We start from the raw sequence: 20,063 nt of genomic DNA on the forward strand, positions 1-20,063 counted from the left end.
GGCTTGCCAGGGAGGGAGGCCAGGAGGATCTGAGCTGCTAAGGATGGGGTGGGGCTCTTCCATGGTGGAGAATTGGCCTGACATACTTAGGACTTTAAACTTAAAAGCTGGGCACATCCTTCCACCGGACTCCCCCATTTTCCTTTTGAGGCAGCATCTCTCTCTGGCCCAGGTTGGCTTTGAATTTTCTATTCTGCCTCAGTCTCACAAGTGCTGGACTTATAGTGTGTATCGGTCTGCGGGTGGGAGTGGTACTGGGATCAAACCCAAGGCTTCCTGCATTCAAGGCAACCATTATAACATTGAGTTACATGTCAGCCCTTTTTATTTGAGATAGCGTGTCTCTTAGGGTAGTTTCTAATGCCTGGCTTCCCCTTGGCCGCCACCATCCTTAGCTGGTATCACAGGCCTGCTCCACCAGGAGCAGCTGGATTTACATTTAGTCTTACAGCTATGAACACTTCACTTTCATTGTATTAACAGGAATATCGTCAGTACTTAGAACAGTTACATTAAAATGTCACACTTGAAAAGAAAATGAAGGTATTACATGTATGTGTAAAACACTTGAAAGTTCTAAGAAAGGTCCAGGAACTGATAGGGGACAACTAAATTTCATTACATTGATTTATATGAGTATATGAGGGAGAAAGACGACTTTACTTTTGAGACAGGGCCTCATGTAGCTCAGGCTGACCTTGAACTCTTAATCCTCTTGCCTCTATGTCTATATGCTAGGGTTACTGGTGTGTGCTATCACACCTAGCTGAGACTTCTAATTTAAAGTTTTCTTTTTAGTTTTTGTAGCGCAAGCTACAAAGTGAGATAGTGTCTCAAAAGGAAGAAAAAAAGTGCCTAGATCAGGGCTGGTGAGATGGCTCAGCCGGTAAGAGCACTGACTGCTCTTCCGAAGGTCCTGAGTTCGGATCCCAGCAACCACATGGTGGCTCACAACCACCCGTAATGAGATCTGACGCCCTCTTCTGGTGCATCTGAAGATAGCTAAAGTGAATTACGCCGGAGCCAGCGGGGCCGGAGTGAGCAGGCCGGCAGAAGTTCAACAGCAGCCACACACATAATGATTCATGACCATCTGTACAGCTACAGTGTACTCATACACATAAAATAAATAAAATAAATCTTTAAAAAAAAAAGTGCCTAGATTTTAAGTTTAAGTTTCTAGGCCAATTCCCTACCATGGAGAAGCCACATCTTCACAGCCAGCGGCCCAAATCCTTCCAGCTTCTCTACAAACCCTAAAATTTTGGGCATGCTGGGCAAGCTTGTCATTCTCCATGCTATATATCTCCTCAAACCTGAAATATTTGGAATGTAGTGAAAAATCTCCAGATTGGGACTGGAGAGATGGCTTGGAGGTTAAAAATGATTGCTGCTATTGCAGGACTGAAGTTCAATTCTCAGCACCCAGTCAAGCTACTTAAAAGCACCTGTAATTTCAGGTCCAGAGGATGCACTGGTCTCTGTGGGTATCCGCTAACACATGGCATACACAGACACTTCAAATAAAAAATATAAATAAATAAAATTGAGTCTTGTTTTTGTTGTTTTCCCCTGTCTTACCATGTAGCGCTGGCTCTGGAATCCACCAGGCTGGTCTCAAACACTGAGAGTCACTTTCTGGCCTCTGCCTCTCTGGTGCTGGGATAAAAAGTGTGCGCCACCACAACATAGGAGCAAATATCAAAAAACCAATAACGTCTTTTCCAAAAAAAAAAAAGGAAAATATCTTCAAATTACTCAAAAGAACCTCACATAAGCTCAGGAATCTTGAGACTGGGGCAGCAGAGTCAGACCCAACACGTTCTGCTACTTACTGTTCGCCAACTGAGCGCTCCGAGTCAGGCGCATGCGCAGTCGCACGCGGAACTCAGGCACGCCGGAACCTTGTGAGCAGGTCCAGGTCCTGGCGGAGGCGGTCCGTCTGCGAGCTCTTCCGACACCAGTGACATGAGGCTGTGGCCGCAGGCGTGGGTTGCCGTCCGAGGCGCTTGGCGCGAGTGCTTCCCTCTGCAAGGTCACGATGTAGCACGCTGGTTCCCTGGCCACATGGCCAAAGGTGAGACCAGCGGGGTCTGCCGGCAGCACGGGCCCCGGTCCTGGCGGTCCCTTTGTTCGCCTTCCTGCGGTCGGGTTGGAGAGCCGTTTTGTGCTTGATACTTTGAGTCGCACTGAGTGGTTCCTTGAAGTCACATGCAAGCTGATGTTACACCTTGGCTCCAGGCAGCCGTTGATGGAGCGCGGCCCTGGGCTGCTGGTTGCTGTGGTCTTGGCTGCCGCTGCCATGCGATGTTACAGTGTGTGGCAGAAAGGCGTCAGGAGTGTGAGTGCGCAAGTGGCAGTTGTGGGGCGGAACCTCAATGATTTTGTGCGGTGAGGTTACTAAGTCAGCACAGTATCAGAAACTTCCTGATCCCGACCATTATATGTGAAGCATTCCTCCCAGAACCATTCGGTGCACCCTGGAACTTGACTCAGAATGCTCCCTTCTTTATCCCTGTGTGCGTTGATGGGTTCTCAGATGTATTCCCTTAGGAGAACTTAAAATTGCCCCCTTTGGCTGTTTCCTTAGTGTCCCTCTATCTTCTAGGACTAAAGAAGATGCAGAGCAGACTGAAGTCGGTGGATTGTGTTATCGAGGTTCATGACGCGCGGATATCCTTTTACGCTGTAGGAGAGAACTCTGTTTGACTCTAAAGGCAGCAGCAGGATGTTTTCCTGGTTCCTCTCCATCTCCTTTGGCAGTCTAGTCTGTTCTGCCTCCGGTCCAGTCATGTGCCTACAGCTGTGACAGCTTCTTTTGTAATTACTGGGACATAAAGCAGTGTTTTCCAATTCTCGTTACACATCAGAGGCTTTTTACATCAATAGCTAGGCCCCTTTTAGATCAGACTCTCTGGGGTGGGGTCTAGGCTGCACATTTTTATTTTTAAATCCCATCTGATACATTATTTGTCTTAGCCTCTGGTTTACTTTGATATTTTTAGGGGTAAATTACAAAACCTGACATTAAATGATCCTTAAATGAAGATTTGGCAAGTCATGATCATGTCCATTGATACATGCTTCTCAGACCATTTTGTTGCATTTAAGTTGTGTTTGGTTTCTGTTGGCATGTGAGTTCTTCATACTGCTTAACTTAGCCCTAGAAGAGTGTGGGGATGCCAGACTACTGGGCCCTTGGAACAGCAGCTGGTGGTGGGCGTGGGGACCTGCTACCACTGGTGGGAGTCTCTGGAAATAGTAATGGAGAATAGAAACTATTTTAGCCTTCGGAGAACTTCAGGAACTTTAGCAATAATACATCTGGTGTATCTGCTTTAGGCTATATGTGTCTATTCAACATGCTGCCAGACATCATCACCACCACCCCCACCACCCCCACCATCCCCATCCCCACTACCATCTCATTATTGAGATAGGGTGTTACAATGTAGTCTTGATTGGCCTGGAGCTCACTGTGTAGACCAGGATGACCTGGACTCACATAGATCTGTGTGCTAAGAGTAAAATCGAGCCCACCATTCTTGCCTATATTGATTATTTAAAAAGTAAAACATTGTTATTTTTCAGTGTATATGATGAGAGAACTGTTCTCCTTTAGTCTCTAGAACACTTAACTGAATCTAGGATGTGGCAGGAGGTCTGTGCTGGGTAGTGGTTTCTGTAGCATTTTAGGAGAGGAGACTGGAAACTTGGGTTTGTGAATGGATTGGTCAGCTGTGAAAAGGGACCATCTAGATGGAGGTAGCAGCTTAACTGGGTGCCAGATGGGACAAGCAGAGGCCTTAGGACTCTTGTACCAGATCCTACTGGAGTGCTGACAGGGCAGAAGCCCCATTCTGCCTCTGTTAGAGTTACACAATGGAGTCCCACATTAGTCTGGGGTAGCTGAGGATAGCTGTAGGAAGCTGCAACTCCATGAAGCATGGGTAGGGCTCGAGGTTTTCTGAGTAGGATTTCACAGGAGTCACAGTTTCTTTAGTGTTCGGGCCATTTCACTTTAAACTTAAATGCTTTGGCATCCAAAGAGTGGCTTCTCTTTGAACTTTGGCTTTATTCTTTCCACCATCTGCTTGGGAAGTTAGGTGACAATGCCTTTCCTGAATTGCACCCTTCACAAGCTGCAACATGAGGGTTGGCCTCCCAAGTCTGGGGGGCAGAAAGTATGGTCGTACTTGCTCTGAGATAGGCTTCTTCCTTTGGCTTTAGCTCCTGGTCAAAAAAACCACTGGTAAAGTTCTGTAGGTATTATGCCTTAACATCATCAGCACATCCCATTTTCAGGTCGAAACCCTCTGTTCCAAGAGCTACTTGATCTGAAGCCGCATTTGCTTGTCCTTAACAAAATGGACTTGGCGGATCTTACAGAGCAACAGGTGAGCTCCTTCTCACAGATGCCAGCAACAATGTGACAGAGCCAGACATAAAGGAGTTCTGTTATGCCTCCGGGTAGGCTATACTTTAAAACAACTCCTGGCTCTGATGGAAGCTTCTGGCCTGGCTTTTTAGCAACAGCTGTTTCCCTCAATATGAAAGTATCACCTAAGTACTCAAGATGGGCACACCTCCTGTGGGAAGTGAGTTGGTGTGCTGTGGATCCCTGGTGACCACTATAGCCACTTTGTACCCTCAACCTTTCTGATGGATGCTCTGTCCACCATATCCCATGAGGCACATGTGACCACCGAAACAAAGGGACTGATTACATTTTACTTAGCTCTAACTAATTGGGAGATTCACAAGGCTGACGCATGTAGGCCTGGTCACTGTTGGTGTAGCCCGGAGTTCACTTGTAGCTGCAGTGTCCCTAGCTGACTATGTACTCAGCCTGATCTCAGGTTTTCTGTTACTAGTTGCTTTCTGGACACCTTGGTGTGGGACTGGGATATGAAAAGCCCAAAGTACCTAACAGTGTCTAGGACAGTTCTTAACTTCCCAATGCTGTGACCCTTTAATACAGTTCCACATGTTGTGGTGACTCTCAACCATAAAATTATTTTCATTGATACTTAATAACTGTAATTTTGCTACTGTTATGAACTATAAATATCTGTGTTTTCTGATGGTCTTAGGCAGCACCTGTAGTAGTTTGAACCTTAAAAGTGTTGTGATTCACAGGTTGAGAACCACTGCTCTAAATCCAGGCAAAATTTGGTCCAGGGCAGTGTGTTTTCTACACGGCCTGGAAGTAAAAGGCAGGGAATGCTATTTGAAGTCTTGACTTTACTTTTTATTGATGTGTTGTCAAATTCTTTGAAAAGAGGGATGTCAGGGCCTTGGATTCAAGCCAGATTTTTTAGAAAGTTGTTAATGACACAGAAATTTTTCCTTTAGCTTTTATAAAAAGTCAGGAGGTTATCCAGGGCGGTTTCCCAGGGCAGTACCTTCCTCCAGGCTTAGAGAGCTGATCAACAGCGCCGCTTGTTCCACAAGCTTCTCAGGTTTTGCTTTTTGAAAAAAGATATCATTAAGTGCCTTCTCCTGGTTTTTATTAGTTGAGATTTGAGCTGTTTAGGGATTGCTTCAGGGCTTCAAAGCACTGACTTCACAGTCTGGCAAATACTGCCCTCTACCGGGCAGACATAAGAGTTGAGAAGGAGTACAAGGCTTCCGAAGGACCTTAGGCTCCACCCTCATGGCCTGTACTAGAGGGGACATTTGAGTAAAATTTCACAGAGAACAGAGATCATATGTCTCTGTCATGGCTAGTACCATTTTTATTTCCCTCAAAGATTTTTTTTGTGTGTATAAATGTTTTGCCTGTATGTATGTATGTATGTATGTATGTATGCATGTATTTATGTATGTATGTATGTTTGTATGTGCAAGCCTGGTGTTCATAGAGGCCAGAAGAGTGTGCTGGATCCCCTGGAGTTGGAATTGTGACTTGTATAGGTGCTGGGAACAAAACTTGCAAGAGCAGCAGATGCTCTTAACCTTTCAGCCATCTTTTCACCCACCCCTGCACCCCCAGGCAAGTATCTTAATTATATCATATGTGATGAATAACTGAAAATAACTAAAACTGACAGCATTAATGAATTACTTTTTGTTATTTAACCATTTACTATTCTTTGTGGTTAGTAATGACCAAACACGATTGTGACTTTCAACACATATTGATAGAAGTGGATATAAATAAAGTATATATACTGATTATACTGAATATTAAACCTAATGACTTTATGTCAGCTCTAATATACTTTTGGATTTATGGCACTACTTATTCTCCATAATCAGATTGAGTTCAATACCAGTTCAGTTTACAATGAAGTCCCATGCTGGATGTGGTGGCATACTCTTTTTACACTAAAATGTGGGAGGCAGAGGCAGGCAGATCTCTGTGAGTTTGAGGACACCTTGGTCTACATAGTGAATTTTAGGCCAGCCAAGGCTACATAGTAAAAGCCTATTTCAGTTTCTCCTCCTCTTCCCAAGGGAGTCTTATATGATAGAGCACACTAAGATGACGGATTCCTCAGAGAAGCCAGTGCCTGTGAGCTTGGTACTGAAGAGGCTTCCAAGTGATCTGCTTCAGTCCCACTTTATCCCCAGAAGCACTGAGGCCCCTGTGAACAGGCTGTGTCCCCTGATGTTCACCCCGGCAGAGCCTGAGGTACACACACAGCACAGCTATGTCTGCCCTAGGGCTCTTCCTTCCTGCTGTCTCCTTTAGAGGCCCTGGCATCCACTTCTTGTTGCCAGGCTCCTAGAGTTTAAGCTGATGCAGAGCAGGGTGCACCTGCTGCATCCTTTCAAGCTTAGAGCCTTACTTAATTTTTTATCTGTTTTTGAAACAGGGTCTCACTCTGTTATCCTTACTGGCCTAGAATGTGTTGTGTTGGGACAAGGGTGACCTCAAACTCACAGAGATCCACATGTGTCTGCCTTCTGAGTGCTGGGATTAAAGCCAGATGCCACTAGGCTAACCAGATTCCTTTTTTAAAAACACATGCTTTTTTTTTTTTTTACATTATTATTCATCTACTTTGTGTGTGTGTGTGTGGGGGGGGGTTATGTATGTGCCATGGCAGAGGACAACTTGGAGGTGTTAGTTCTTGCCTTCTACTGAATAGACCTGGCGAATGAACTCAAGTTGTCAGGCTTAGCATCAAGCACTCTTACTAGCTGAACCATCTCACCGGCCCTAAGCTCAGAACCTTGAGTTTTATATATCACACCATATATATGTGCATATAAAATATATATGATGTGTGTGTATATATGTGTGTGTATGTTTGAATGTTTACTTGCTGTTGTTCTTTAATTTTTGTTTTTATTTTTTGTAAATGGTGTTTTGCCTGCTTCTATGTTTATGCATCACACTTATGCAGTGTCTGTGGATGTCAGAAGAAGGCATTGAATGCCCTAGGACTGGAGTTATAGACTGTTGTTAGCTGCCAGGAGGGTGCTGGGAATCAAACCTAGTCCTCTGGAAGAATAGCCAGTGCCCTTAACTTCTGAGCCATCTCTCCTGCCCTGATCTCTCTCTCTCTCTCTCTCTCTCTCTCTCTCTCTCTCTCTCTCTTTCTCTCTCTCTCTCTCTCTTTCTTCCTCTTCCTCTCTCTTTCTCTGTCTCTCTCTCTCTGTCTCTGTCTCTCTTTCTCTCTCTCTCTCTCTCTCTCACACACACACACACACATTTCAATTTCTAATTTATTTTAGATAGGATCTTTCTGTGTAGTACCAGGATTAAAGGCATATACCACCATGCCTGGCATACCATTCATATTTAAATTTAATTTAGTATTTAAAATTAGAAATGTGTCTTTCAGAAAATTGTGCAGTGCTTAGAAGAAAAAGGCCTGAAAAATGTCATTTTTACAAACTGTGTAAAGGATGAAAACATCAAGCAGGTAAGCCTCTCTACATGTTAGTTGCTAAACAGTTGGGATAAGATCCTGGGATTGGCTTTAGCTGCCCAGGGGTCCCGGATCTCCAGGGCTGACTGTTTCCTGTGTGTGTTCACAGTCTGAGCGAGCTTTGGGGCAGTCTGCTGGGGTTCTAAGTAGTGAGAACCCAGTAACTTATTTTTCCAGTTGTTTTGATGGAACCCCATGAGTTGATGTGTGGAATGTCTAGTAGGTAGTTACAGTTGCAGTAGAAGAGCCCTCCTGAGGTAGCCACTCTCCTGTGGCATGTGTGTGTGTGTGTGTGTGTGTGTGTGTGTGTGTGGTGGGTTGGGAGTGGGTGGATGAATCTCATTTAGCTGTGGTTGTTGAACAGTTGGATGCCCATGATCAGGGTGCATAGTGAGGTGTGTGTGTGTGAGGTCTCTACCCTCCTCCTAAGCAAGGGGTCAATATAAGGACAGGCTCATTGACCTGTTATCTGGAAGTGGGTTGGTGAAGGATATATGACCAGATGTGGCCTGTTTGTTGCAGATCGTCCCAAAAGTCATGGAGCTGATCGGGTGCAGCTACCGCTACCACCGAGCAGAGGTTTGTTGGGTGCAGGGCTGGAGGTGGGTATGTGGAGTTATGTGGTCCCTTCCTGCCTGTCCATTCTGAGCCTTCTTTAGTACAGAAGACTGGCTGTGTCTCAGCCAGGACCCAGCCTTTGTTTTTACTGTTCTTTAGTGGGAAACGCTGGGCCAACCCTGCTGGTCAGCCCAAGGTCTTCATGTTGATGTCTCTTTCCCCTGGGCTGTGGTTTCACGACTTGGGTGGGATAAAGTTGAAACTCTTCTGCTTCCACAGAACCCAGAATACTGCATCATGGTGGTCGGTGTCCCCAATGTAGGCAAATCCTCCCTCATCAACTCCCTGAGGCGTCAGCACCTCAGGTCAGGTAGGCAGTCTCTGCTGTGCTGACTCCCACTCCTAGAGGGCACTGTGGAAGAGTGTGGTCAGCCCTATGTTGCTTTGTGGCATTCCTTCCATATCTGTGCCTGTTCTGTTTGCTAAAAGGACAGTCCGTGGTCTGATAGTGGTCTGTGTGGTGACCAGCCATTGGCTACACAGTGTGCACTTACCATGCTTTCACATCCTCTTGACATTGTATGTATTTTAGACTTTGGGCTAAATTTTATTGGCTTCATTTTTTTGCACTGACAGTATAGTCTTTATTAACTTTTTTTTTCTTTTTTCTTTTTACAAAGCTAGATGTGGTGACACATGCCTTTAATCCCAGCTCTTGGGAGGCAGAAGCAGAGAGGCAGAGGCCTAGTCTCTAAAATACAAGACTACAACAACAAAACCCATGTATAGTGTAAAGGCCAAGAGTTTTAAATCATGTTGTATCATTTTAGAAAGAGGCTGTTTGGGTGTTAATTGGAGAGCTGCCACAATCATTTAATTTTTTTAAGCTTCGTTTCCTTTAAGTGTGCATTTTTTGTTTGTTTGTTTGTTTGTTTTTCGAGACAGGGTTTCTCTGTGTAGCCCTGGCTATCTGGAACTCACTCTGTAGACCAGGCTGGCCTTGAACTCAGAAATCTGCCTGTCTCTACTCCCAAGTGCTGGGATTAAAGGTGTGCGCCACCACCTCCCGGGAAGTGTGCATCTTCTCTGTTTAGGGGTGTTAAGTTTGTTTATAGTGTTGTGTCGGCATCCCCACTATCCAAACTTTAAATCACTTGAGACTGAAGCTTTAAGCATATCATCCTGTCTTTGCCCCCGTGCCTGGCAGCCCTGTTCTATTTCTGTCCAAATGGATCAAGAGTGCTGGGACTAGCTTGTCTCAGTAGAATGTTCTAGATTTGGTTATGTTGGGATTTTATCAGCAGTTCCTTCCTCCTTTGGCCCAAGTTGCTCCATGATCTACCCTGTTCTTATTCCTCCGGTCATCTATGCTGGACACTTTTACTTGTGTGGTGGTTTGACAGTGAATAGTTAGCTTCTTAGGGGTGCTCGGGCTGGGCCCATGCCAGGTAACCACGGTGCTGGCCTGCCTGCTGTGGGTAGTATTGTATAGTAGAATAGGGGAGTCCAGGAGAGGCTTTGAGGTGGAGGAGTAGCTCTGCTATGACCTTTCATCTGGTATGACCTTTCTACTCTGGGAAGTGAGCTCTGGGCATTTGTCAGCCCTTGGCCACTGTGCCTAGCTTTTGAAAACCTTTGCCATGTGTTCTCTGAGACTGAGTAAGGAACAATTAAAATTTGACAAACTTACCAACATCTGGGTTTCCCATCTGCTTGTGGGATGTGTTAGTGAAATACCTTTCATTCCTTGTCCTATTACTATATGTACATATTTGATGGACTTTTTGTGTCTTTTCAGGAAAAGCTGCCAGGGTGGGTGGTGAGCCAGGAATCACAAGAGCTGTGACATCCAGAATCCAGGTAGGGTCCTTGGTAGCTGAGCCCAGAGCTCTGTCCAGAGCTTTGCAGGCTCTGCTGAGTCTGGCTCCACTGAGCACAGCATTGGCTCTGCCTCTGGCCTCCTTCCTTTCCCTCCCTTCATGTTCTTGCCAGTGCTGCCCTGTCCCTATGGAAATCTGTCAGAAAGGCAGCCTTCTTCCCAGAGCCACACTTATGTATTCCCTTTTATTTTCCATGGACCTTAGGCTTTTATTTGTTCTTAAAATTAAGAAGAAATTATACCCTATGGGGATTCTAAACCTCAATGCAAAAGACAGCCTGTGTGGTGGGTTTATCCAGAGGCCTGCCTCAGTCTCCGGCAGTGATTTGGCTGGGGGCCTAGGCTGCCTGGCTTGATCCACCTTCTTCTGCATAGGTATGTGAGCGTCCACTGATGTTCTTGCTGGATACTCCTGGGGTGCTGGCTCCTCGAATTGAAAACATGGAGACAGGCCTGAAGCTGGCCCTGTGTGGTAAGCCTCTGGCCCACTGCTGACCTTGACTGTTCCCTAGGCAGGTGGACTTGTTGCTTCCTCCTCCCTTCCTGATATCAGATGCTTTTTACAGTTTTGAGAGGGAGACTAGCTCACAGTATGCATGTGCTGGCTACCATTCTACCCTGTAGTTGGGGTAGACAGAGAGGTCATACTTGGCAACCAAGTCACATGCCATATAAGAAGAAGGCCAATAACTGTGAGCCAACCTGCCGGAGGTTCCTTAGCTTGGGGCCTCTGCCTTCAACTGGGAGGCATTCAGGCTTGGTGGGGCATAGATGCCCACTGTACCACGGGCTTGCATTAGCTGCTTGTCTTGCAGGAACTGTGTTGGACCACCTTGTTGGGGAAGACACCATGGCTGATTATCTCCTTTACACTCTCAACAGGCATGGGCTGTTTGGGTGAGTGGCAGTGGGTCTGGGGCTACAGCTCCTGGCTTGCTCATTCTATCTAGCTATGGTTTTAGAAATATGTCATTAAGGTAGTATATAATTTGTATATTATTACAAGTGTGTGATTTGGTAAGTTTTGATATATGACCACATCATATTGTCACCCAAGACCGTGGACATTCTTCTGGGTGTGCTGGTCCATGTCCCAGATCCTAGTATTTGTGATGCTGAGAGAGGGGATCATATGGGCTGCATATGTAGCACAGTCCATGTTCACTTTGTCACTTCCCTAAGCCTCTGTGGGTGAGTGAAGAAGATGAGAACTCTGTCAGGGAAGCTGTACAGGATGCCCCTGTCAGTGATGCTGTACAGGATGCCCCTCTGTCAGTGAAGCTGTACAGGATGCCCCTCTGTCAGTGAAGCTGTGCAGGATGCCCCTCTGTCAGTGAAGCTGTGCAGGATGCCCCTCTGTCAGTGAAGCTGTACAGGATGCCCCTCTGTCAGTGAAGCTGTACAGGATGCCCCTCTGTCAGTGAAGCTGTGCAGGATGCCTCTGTCAGTGAAGCTGTGCAGGATGCTTCTGTCAGTGAAGCTGTACAGGATGCCCCTCTGTCAGTGATGCTGTACAGGATGCCCCCTCTCGCCCGGCTTCCCCTCCTGGGCAGCACAATTGTTCTCCCATGCTTTACATTTCTTTTGGTGGCTCAGCTCACTGTCTATCACCCCAGACATCCTGCACTTGGTTTATCTGTTCGCCTGGTGGACATGGGGTATGTGTAGTTCTTGGGTACTATAAACAAAGCCTCTGGAAACATTCAGGTATAGTTGTAACTCAATGTGAGTTTCTACTTGTCTTGGGTGAAGTGCAGGAGAATGTCTGAGCCACTCAGTGATGGTGAGCTTTAGCTTCCTACAGAACTGCTGAGCTGTTCTCCAGAGCTGTTATACTGTGCCATGCACCACCTAACAGAGAATAGGTCCACACTTTTCTGAGTCCTTTTTACACTTGTGGCTAGTCATTTATTTTATACTTTTGGGTTTAATTATTTAATGTATATGAATTTTGCCTTCCTACATGTCTTTATACCATATGCATGCAGCACCTGTTAGAGGAGGACATCACATTTCCTAGGCCTGGCATTATAGACCATTGTGAGCAGTCATGTGGATGCTGAAACTCTAACCCAGGTCCTCTGCAAGAGCAACAAGTGCTCTTAGCCTCTGAGCCATCTCTCAGCCCTGGCCAGTCTTAACTTTAGCCTCATAGTTTGCAATGTTTGGCATATATTCCTACTAGTGTGATGCTGAATATCTTTTTCTGTGTCTATGTGGCCATCAATGTATCTTTTCTGGGAAAATGTCTGTTAAATATTTTTCTCATTTAAAAATTTTATTTTGGGGCTGGAGAGATGGCTCAGCAGTTAAGAGCACTGACTACACTTCCAGAGGTCCTGAGTTCAATTCCCAACAACCTCATGTGGCTCACAGCCATCTGTAATAGGATTAATGCCCTCTTCTGGTGTGTTTGAAGAGAGTGACACTGTACTCAGATACATTAAATAAACAAATCTTTAAAAAAAATGAAATAATAATTTTATTTTATGTGTGTGAGTGTTTTACCTGGTGCCCACGGAGGCCAGAAAAGGGCATCCAGTCCCCTGAAACTGGTATTACTGATGGTTGTGAGTCATCATGTGGGCAATGGGAATTGAACCCAAGTTCTCTGGAAAAACAGTAAGTGCTCTTAACCACTGAGCCATCTCTCCAGACCACCATCCCTTTTCATTTTTGTTTTTTGAGACAGGGTCTCTCTACATGGCCCAGGCTACTCACAAAGATCTGTCGGCCTCTGCCCCTTGCTTATGAGATTGAAGGCATGCACCACTATATTCAGCCTCCTCTTTCTTTCCCACCCTGCCTTCTCTTGATGCGGGGGATTGAACCTGGGACTGAATACAGTAAGCATATGTTCTAATGCTGAGCTACCTCCCAACCCATTTTCTTATTTTTAAGTTGTACCATGTTACCTGTTCTGCGGGATAAGGTCTTTACAAAGTTTTTCAGGAATCTAGGCCTCGCCTTTTCTTCTGTTAACACTATATTCTTAGTTTTAGAAGTCTGATTTAGTAACAATATACTTCATAATGGTGCTGTTCATATTTAGAAATATGCCTAGCCTGAGGCCATAGAGTTTTGTTTTCTTCTTGGAGAGTGGCAGCTTAGGCTTCTCATTTAGGTATATGACCGACCCTCTACTGCTATGTATTAACATATGCTTAGTGTATGGTGCAACTATGAAGTTCTTAATTTTGCACATGGATGACTGGTTGTCCAGAAAATTTTGTTGAAGACTTTTCCACACTAAATTGTTCTTCTGCCTTTGCTGGGAATCCATGTTGTCTGTCTGTCTGTCTGTAGACACTTCTGTCCTGTACTGTCTTGGTGAGGGACTGGTCACTTTTGATTGGGTGCCAGGCATTTGAATTTTATACTGATAGGCGATAAGTCCTTACTTTTCCTTCTGTAAGCCTGTGAGCCTTGTTCTGGAGCAGTAAATTGCCTGGAAGCCATCTAGTCCTCTCAGGAGCCCAGGAGCTGGTTCATCCAAGGTATGAGTGAGTGTGAGTTCTTCTCAGGTGTGCAGCCTCAGAAGTCTGACCTGAGCTGTGGGCTTCCAGGTATGTGCAGCACTACGCCCTGGCCAATGCCTGTGACCAAATAGAGTGGGTGCTGAAGAACGTGGCTATCAAGCTGGGGAAGACACGGAAAGTGAAGGTTCTCACAGGCACAGGTGAGTGAGGCTGCATGGTATGGCACGAGGCCCTTACTCTGTCTTCTGTTGGGACTCTTGGCATCTTGTGGGGACAGGAGTGAGACACAGAAGGACACGTGTGGGCAGGGGGCTATGGAAATTTCTAGGGTGGAAGGACTTTGTAGTATAGGCTGCAGAGAGTGGTCCTAGCTCTGGACAGTGCTGGGTGGGTATGATGTCTGTGTTCTTTCTGGGCATGCCCTGTTCTCTAGATTTCAGATGATGCTCCTAGTGGTCTCTCAGGGCTGGACTGTCTTAGGGGCCCCTTTCTCATCAGATCCTTTGTCCTCAGGTAACGTCAATGTTATCCAGCCTGATTATGCCACGGCAGCCCGAGACTTCCTCCGGACTTTCCGCAGTGGGCTGCTGGGCCAGGTGATGCTGGACCGTGACATTATACCTGCTTGCTGATGACATTAACCCCTGGACTGGCTGGCTGGAATATGGTCTCCTGCATACTCTATCGACTACAGCTGGAATGTTTAATGCTCAGAACTACCCCTCCAATGCAGAAGCTCTCTGTGCTGGTACCTGAGACTCAGGCCCCAGCTCCAAAGGGCACTATATTCTCTTGTCTACTAGAGCCTGGTCAGTCCTGCCTACTACCATCAGGCCCCAGGAATCCTGCATATGTGGCTTGGTCAAGAGATTTTCTCAGTCTCAAGAAGAGATTTATGCTATCTCAGAGGAGTCTAAGTTATAATCTGTAATTTAAAAAAAATAGGTTAAAAGGCCCACTTTTTTTTTTAATCTCTCTCTGGCTTCTCTTATTTTACTTTATTTATTTTTTTGCTATTTTCAGTCAAAGTTTCATCATGTGGCTTGGGCTGGTCTCAAACACATTCCTTCTGCCTTAGCCTCCTGAGTGCTAGGATTATACAGGTGTATGCCATGACACCGATTAAAAGACCTATTTTCTGATGGCTTTTTCACTGTGCACTTAGTATGTTGAGCCCATAAGCTAAATCCCCTTCCACCAATGAATGCTGGAGATTGGTAGATTAGGGGACTGGGGTTCCTAAGTCAGATTTCCAAGGGTCTCAGAGTCCTGCAAGGAGGGAAAAGCATTTACCAGCAGAGGGTTTTATTTCACAACGAACTCCTCACTGATAAAGTGCACAGACACGGACAGGAGGTTTGCAGCAGTGAAGTCCAGGAGTGTCCGCTCCTTGCACTTCAGGGCCTGTACCTCAGGAGGCCATCTGCTGTAGACTCAATTTTGTATAGACCAGAGGATCACTGGAAGGGGATCACAGTCTAGCCACTGAAACCATGGTGGCTGCAGGAGCGGTGCAGAGGGCATGTGCCAGCATGGTTGACCTCCACGTACCTGTGGGCACCTAGAAGATGTTGCTGCCAGCAGCTTGCTGTCTAAAAAGAAGAGGTGAGGGGTTGGTTGATACAGACAGGAAGTGCCATTGGACCAGCCGGGCTGTCCCTGCTCAGGAGTTCCAGTCTCCTCTGTTCAGTATTGACCTGAGCTTTCCATAGTTGCTTGAACCAGTGCTCAGCAGGCTCTCTGCTTCTTGTGGATGGCTGATAGCAGGGGCTAGCCTTCCACTGTTGCCTCTTGCTGTGGCTGCAGTATAAGTCGTCTCCTCTGAGATTCTCACTCAGCATCTATAGTTCTGCTAGTGGGGAAGGTATTCAGAGATGTGTGGCTGTGCCAAATGCTCAAGCCCTCTAGAGAATTGGTGAATGTGAAGTAATCATTAAAAGGTGATATGTACACAACGCCCAGAACTAACACATGCTACTCTGTGGTACATGAAGGTCTGGTCCATATAGTCCATCCTCATGGGTGTTGGACAAGTTGAAGGAGCGCTGGTGGTTTTCCCTATACCAGACTTGATGCATCAGCACCTGCCTTTGAGGACCCAAGTGGGCTTGGCCCTTAGCTTGCTGGTTGGTCTTGGTGGTTTTAAGCTTGGTCTATTAGGGACAGAGGAACATCTGGGCTGACTGTGCCTAAGAACACTGGCAGTGTGAATAGAAGTTGCAGGGAGTTGCATCCTGCAATTTGTTGGTCAAGAAAATACTTGGCTAGGATCCTGCCAATAGCCTTGAAACCTGTACACTAACCAGAGGTATGCTGAGCTAGCATTGTATATATTGACTGAGTCCCGGAGACCCATCACTCCTTGCGGCAAAGATGTGCTAGTGGGCCCTGGAACAGCAAGAAGCCAGTCTGCTCAAAGGTAGATTCTTGTGAGAACTATAGTGTAACTCTTTGAGGCCACTTAGCACTTCAGCTGTTTTTGGGATGCATATGGATGGTCACACTCACAACCTTCTATGTCTGTTAGCTTTCTTCTGGCAGCGGTGGGCCCGAAGAACTGCTGCCCCCTCCACTGTGCAGACTGTCAGCTGCCAATTGTGCCATACTCTCTCACCTCCCCGTCCATCGGTTTCCAAGGGAGGGGTCTCCCAACATGAAATGCCGCTATCCACTGGAACTGTGGGAATCTTGCAGTTTGGGTTATATACAAAGAAGCCCCCAGCAGGATTGGTATTGTACCCAAGTGACCCTCACTCGGGAACCTAAAGTTCATATGGAATGGAATGTTTTTGAAAGTGGATTCAAAACCCCTACCCCAGTGGATTTTAGGAACAGTTAAGTGGACCTTAGAGCCAAGTGGCTCCAAGTGGACACAAGGTCTCTTAGGCAGTCTGCCAGGAAGAAACATACTACCTTGGTTTTCTTTGCATGTTGTAGGAGGTCCACGGTGGGTGTCCTGGAGTGGATATTTTCCTGCTCTGGATGATTCTGAGCTATGACATCATTAGGACCTGCTCTGGGCAGGCGATTAGCACCTGACATTTCTCACACTGCAGTCCAAGTGAATGCTCTCTTCATCAAGTCCTAAGTCCAGAGGGAAGTGATCTATTCCCTCTGCTTCCATGGGAGGCCCAAGGTCTTTGGGGCTTCAGTGGCAGAATCAGACGGGCCCACCCGAGGATGGCCTCTTCTTGGTGGTCAGTATTGTTCATGTTCTCGTGTCAGGGTGGGCAAGCAGACAGGCATGCCTGCTTGGGCAGTTCAGGAGGGTAGAGGGCAGCCTGCCTCTCTGGTAGTAGAGCTGTTAGTTCCTGCCAGGGTGGGAGACTGGGAGACTGGGATGGGCAAGGGAGTGAACTGCATTCGCAAATTGCAAGAGGCCTTGTGGGCCCAGAATGGCCAAACTGTTGTCTGGGCTGGAGAATCATAGTCAGCAAAAAGAAGTGATCCCCTGGTCAGGAGGTCATTAGGATGAGCCCTAGAGGCCTTAAGACAGACTAGAAGCTAGACCTGGGATGGAGCTTAGCCTGGTCTAGGGCCGAAGCAGTTCTAGGGCACCAAGGGTGCCGCCCAGAAGCAGACAAAAACGTGGACTGTGCACGGACCCTGAGCCAGAAGTCCAGGCCCAGTAGCTGTAGACTCCTCGGTCGGTCCCATTGCCTCCTATTGCCCCGGTCTCATCATCCTCCAGGCCTAGCTCTCCAGGCCCTGAGGTCCTCCTCCAGCCAGAGCCAGTGGCAAGGCCCGCAGCCACACCCGCCGCAGCCCCAGCTGCTGCCCCTGCAGCCGCCACGCGCAGAGAGGAGCCGTAGCGGGGCGCCGGCCTTACACGCACTCTTGATGCCCCGCGCGCACCTCCGCGCACCCCTCGGGCACTGCCTCGAGCGCCTCCGCGGCCGCCCTTGGCCAAACAGCTGTCACAAAGGAAGGCGGCTGCCAGCAGCAGAGCCCAGCACGTGGCAGCAGTCCAGTTCATCCTACTGGGCAGAATCTGCGAGAAGAGGGTGGAAGGGGCTTTAGCTTCTGTGCAGGGGTGGAGCTTGGCTTAGGACCAGGGCAGAAGGGTATCAGGGCCTGGGGATAGGCTCATCCGGACCAGGGGACACCTACATCAGCCTCTAGTTTTGTGGTAATCTGATAGAGGGCTCCAGCATCTTGGAGGACAGTGGGCTCAGGGTTGGGGAAGGGGTTCTTTAACCTCCAGCACCAGGACTTTGGTTTGGGGTTCCTGCTGTATAACCGGGTGGAGATAGGGTGGTGGGGAAAGGATTTAATAACAGGGTGGCCGTTTTACTACTGTGGTAGGGTGGAGATGGGTCCCAGAATGGGGTTTGTGGAGCTCCTGCTGTGGGGTTCAGGCCTGGGGGGGCACAAATCCCCGGCTCTGCACACGAGTCTCTGGAAGGGGATGGATTAGTGTGTGGAGGACTCTAGTTTGGAATGGAGAGCCCTCAATGCACGCAGATTATGGTGAGAATGGACGGCCTTGTGACTTTTGCTCTGGCATCTGGATCTCCTGATGCCTTATTAGAGTCTTTCAGCCAGAAGCTGCGGCAGAATGCACTGGGTGAGGGTGGGAGTCAGAATCCAGACCAGCGATTCCTTGCAACGCAAACAACTAACGCTGGGTGAAACGCCCGGCAGGCCCAGACCCTAGGAGATTACTTCTCTTCCCCGTCCCGGCTCCACCCTTTTTGGGTTTGCCCAGGCCAGCAGCCTGGGCAGGTAAACTGATCAGGATGGGTTCCGGCTGGCTGTGGACCAGCGGTCTGGGTGACGGCTCCATTCTCCTCAGGTCCTCTCTCCCCGCCCCCCTCCCTCCCAGCATCACAGGGTTTGTCCACCTCCCCTACTTACTGGTCACAAGCCTAGGTCGGATGAGCGATTTAAGGGCCGTGGCCGGCCAAGAGGAAAGGTGCAGCAGCGAGGTCCCTTTTCCATAGGCAGAGCTCACGACAGGATTTTGCTGAAGCCTCCGCCCGAAGATTAGGGGCGGGCAGCCGCGGAGGCTCAGCCCCGGGAGACGTGAAGGGAGGAGATACTGAAAGCTCAGAAAAACACAGCCCCAGCCCTTCTCGTTGCCCGGCCCCCATCCTCGCTGCACTGAATACAGCATCCTCCCATCCCATCCCCCTCAACTCCCAACCCCTGCCACTCTCCAGACCTGCCCAATCTCTCTTTTCCCTAGGTCCACTAGCCCCAACACCCAGGACATACAGTGTGTTCTTGTTCCTGTAGGTCCAGCGTTTTTGTTCATGGTCTCTTCTTCTCCTCTCCCTTCCTGTCCACCACATCGATGCTTCTTATGAGTTATCTACCTTCTTTCCCGTTCTTCTGATGGAACCTCAGCTCCACTTACTCCTCTTCGTCAGCCATAAGGACCACTGGGCTGCCTTTTTAGGTGTGTAGGGCTTCCAACATCCTGCCGGATGGCCCTCCGGGCAGTTTGATCTACAGCCATGAGGATCCCAATAGCACTAGACCTTTGTTGATTTGACCTTCCTGAACCTTCTGAAAATAAGCCCCTGGAGACCCAGCCCCCCTTTATTTTCAAACAAATTGGTTTTATTTGACTGGTTGCAATGCCTTGCTGCCTTTGTAGGGTAAGTGTAACCTCAGCTCCAGACAGCCACGAGGGTTTTCATCTGTGCCAGACTTGCTTTTCAAGGCCCAAGATTACAGTCAGAGCTGTTGGCTGAGGCCTGTATGGAGCATCATGGGTGGGGCAAGACCTGGAGAGGAAGAGGGGTGGTTACTGTATGGAGCTCTTCTTATTGAAGCCACCGTGGTTTTGAGCTTTCTTTTATTGTGAAGTTGAAAGCCCCCTGCCCCGCACCCCCCCCCCCAGCTGAAGGCTGGTGGATGCCCCCATTTAGTTTAGGCAGGGATAGCTACCCCTCAGCTGAAGGCTGGTGGATGCCCCCATTTAGTTTAGGCAGGGATAGCTACCCCCCAGCTGAAGGCTGGTGGATGCCCCCATTTAGTTTAGGCAGGAAGAGCTCCCAGCTGCTCTTTTGGTTCCTTGCTTCACGTTAAAATGTGAAGGGCAAACACGGTGTCTTAGACATTTAAGGTCCACTGCAAAACACAAGAACAGGGACAATGTATAAAGGCCTAACCCAAGAGGTTTAGGACCCAGAAGGAAACTCACAACAGTAACAGGGTACAAGGTATAAAAACCTAACCCAAGAGGTTTAGGACCCAGAGGGAAACTCACAACAGTAACAAGATATAAAAACTTAACCCAAGAGGTTTAGGACCCAG

General features: G+C 47.7%; 2 protein-coding genes across 2 annotated transcripts; one reads left to right on the top strand and one right to left on the bottom strand.

Moving 5' to 3' along the window:
* Positions 1-1,867: 1,867 nt before the first annotated feature.
* Mtg1 (mitochondrial ribosome associated GTPase 1) lies at positions 1,868-14,941 on the top strand. Its single transcript, XM_031388729.1, has 11 exons — positions 1,868-2,077; positions 2,609-2,673; positions 4,293-4,397; positions 7,797-7,877; positions 8,406-8,462; positions 8,721-8,811; positions 10,240-10,301; positions 10,696-10,792; positions 11,136-11,217; positions 13,887-13,999; positions 14,313-14,941. The coding sequence occupies exons 1-11, from the start codon at positions 1,969-1,971 to the stop codon at positions 14,429-14,431; spliced, it is 981 nt and encodes a 326-aa protein (XP_031244589.1). The 5' UTR covers positions 1,868-1,968; the 3' UTR covers positions 14,432-14,941.
* Positions 14,783-19,283, bottom strand: Sprn (shadow of prion protein). The gene is made up of 2 exons (XM_031388730.1): positions 18,657-19,283; positions 14,783-17,790 (listed from the first exon to the last, which is right to left on the bottom strand). Exon 2 carries the CDS (start codon positions 17,773-17,775, stop codon positions 17,332-17,334), a length of 444 nt encoding a protein of 147 aa, XP_031244590.1. The 5' UTR covers positions 17,776-17,790; positions 18,657-19,283; the 3' UTR covers positions 14,783-17,331.
* Positions 19,284-20,063: the final 780 nt, after the last annotated feature.

The sequence above is a fragment of the Mastomys coucha genome, unplaced genomic scaffold (assembly GCF_008632895.1).
Source record: "Mastomys coucha isolate ucsf_1 unplaced genomic scaffold, UCSF_Mcou_1 pScaffold21, whole genome shotgun sequence".
In the NCBI taxonomy this organism is placed as follows: domain Eukaryota; kingdom Metazoa; phylum Chordata; class Mammalia; order Rodentia; family Muridae; genus Mastomys; species Mastomys coucha.

Excerpts from the sequence above, each read along its gene's own strand:
- Mtg1 (XM_031388729.1), top strand. The coding sequence starts at position 1,969 with ATGAGGCTGTGGCCGCAGGCGTGGGTTGCCGTCCGAGGCGCTTGGCGC. Across the intron at positions 4,398-7,796 it reads CGGATCTTACAGAGCAACAG|AAAATTGTGCAGTGCTTAGA; the intron begins GTGAGCTCCTTC and ends TGTGTCTTTCAG. Across the intron at positions 14,000-14,312 it reads GAAGGTTCTCACAGGCACAG|GTAACGTCAATGTTATCCAG; the intron begins GTGAGTGAGGCT and ends CTTTGTCCTCAG.
- Sprn (XM_031388730.1), bottom strand. The coding sequence starts at position 17,775 with ATGAACTGGACTGCTGCCACGTGCTGGGCTCTGCTGCTGGCAGCCGCC.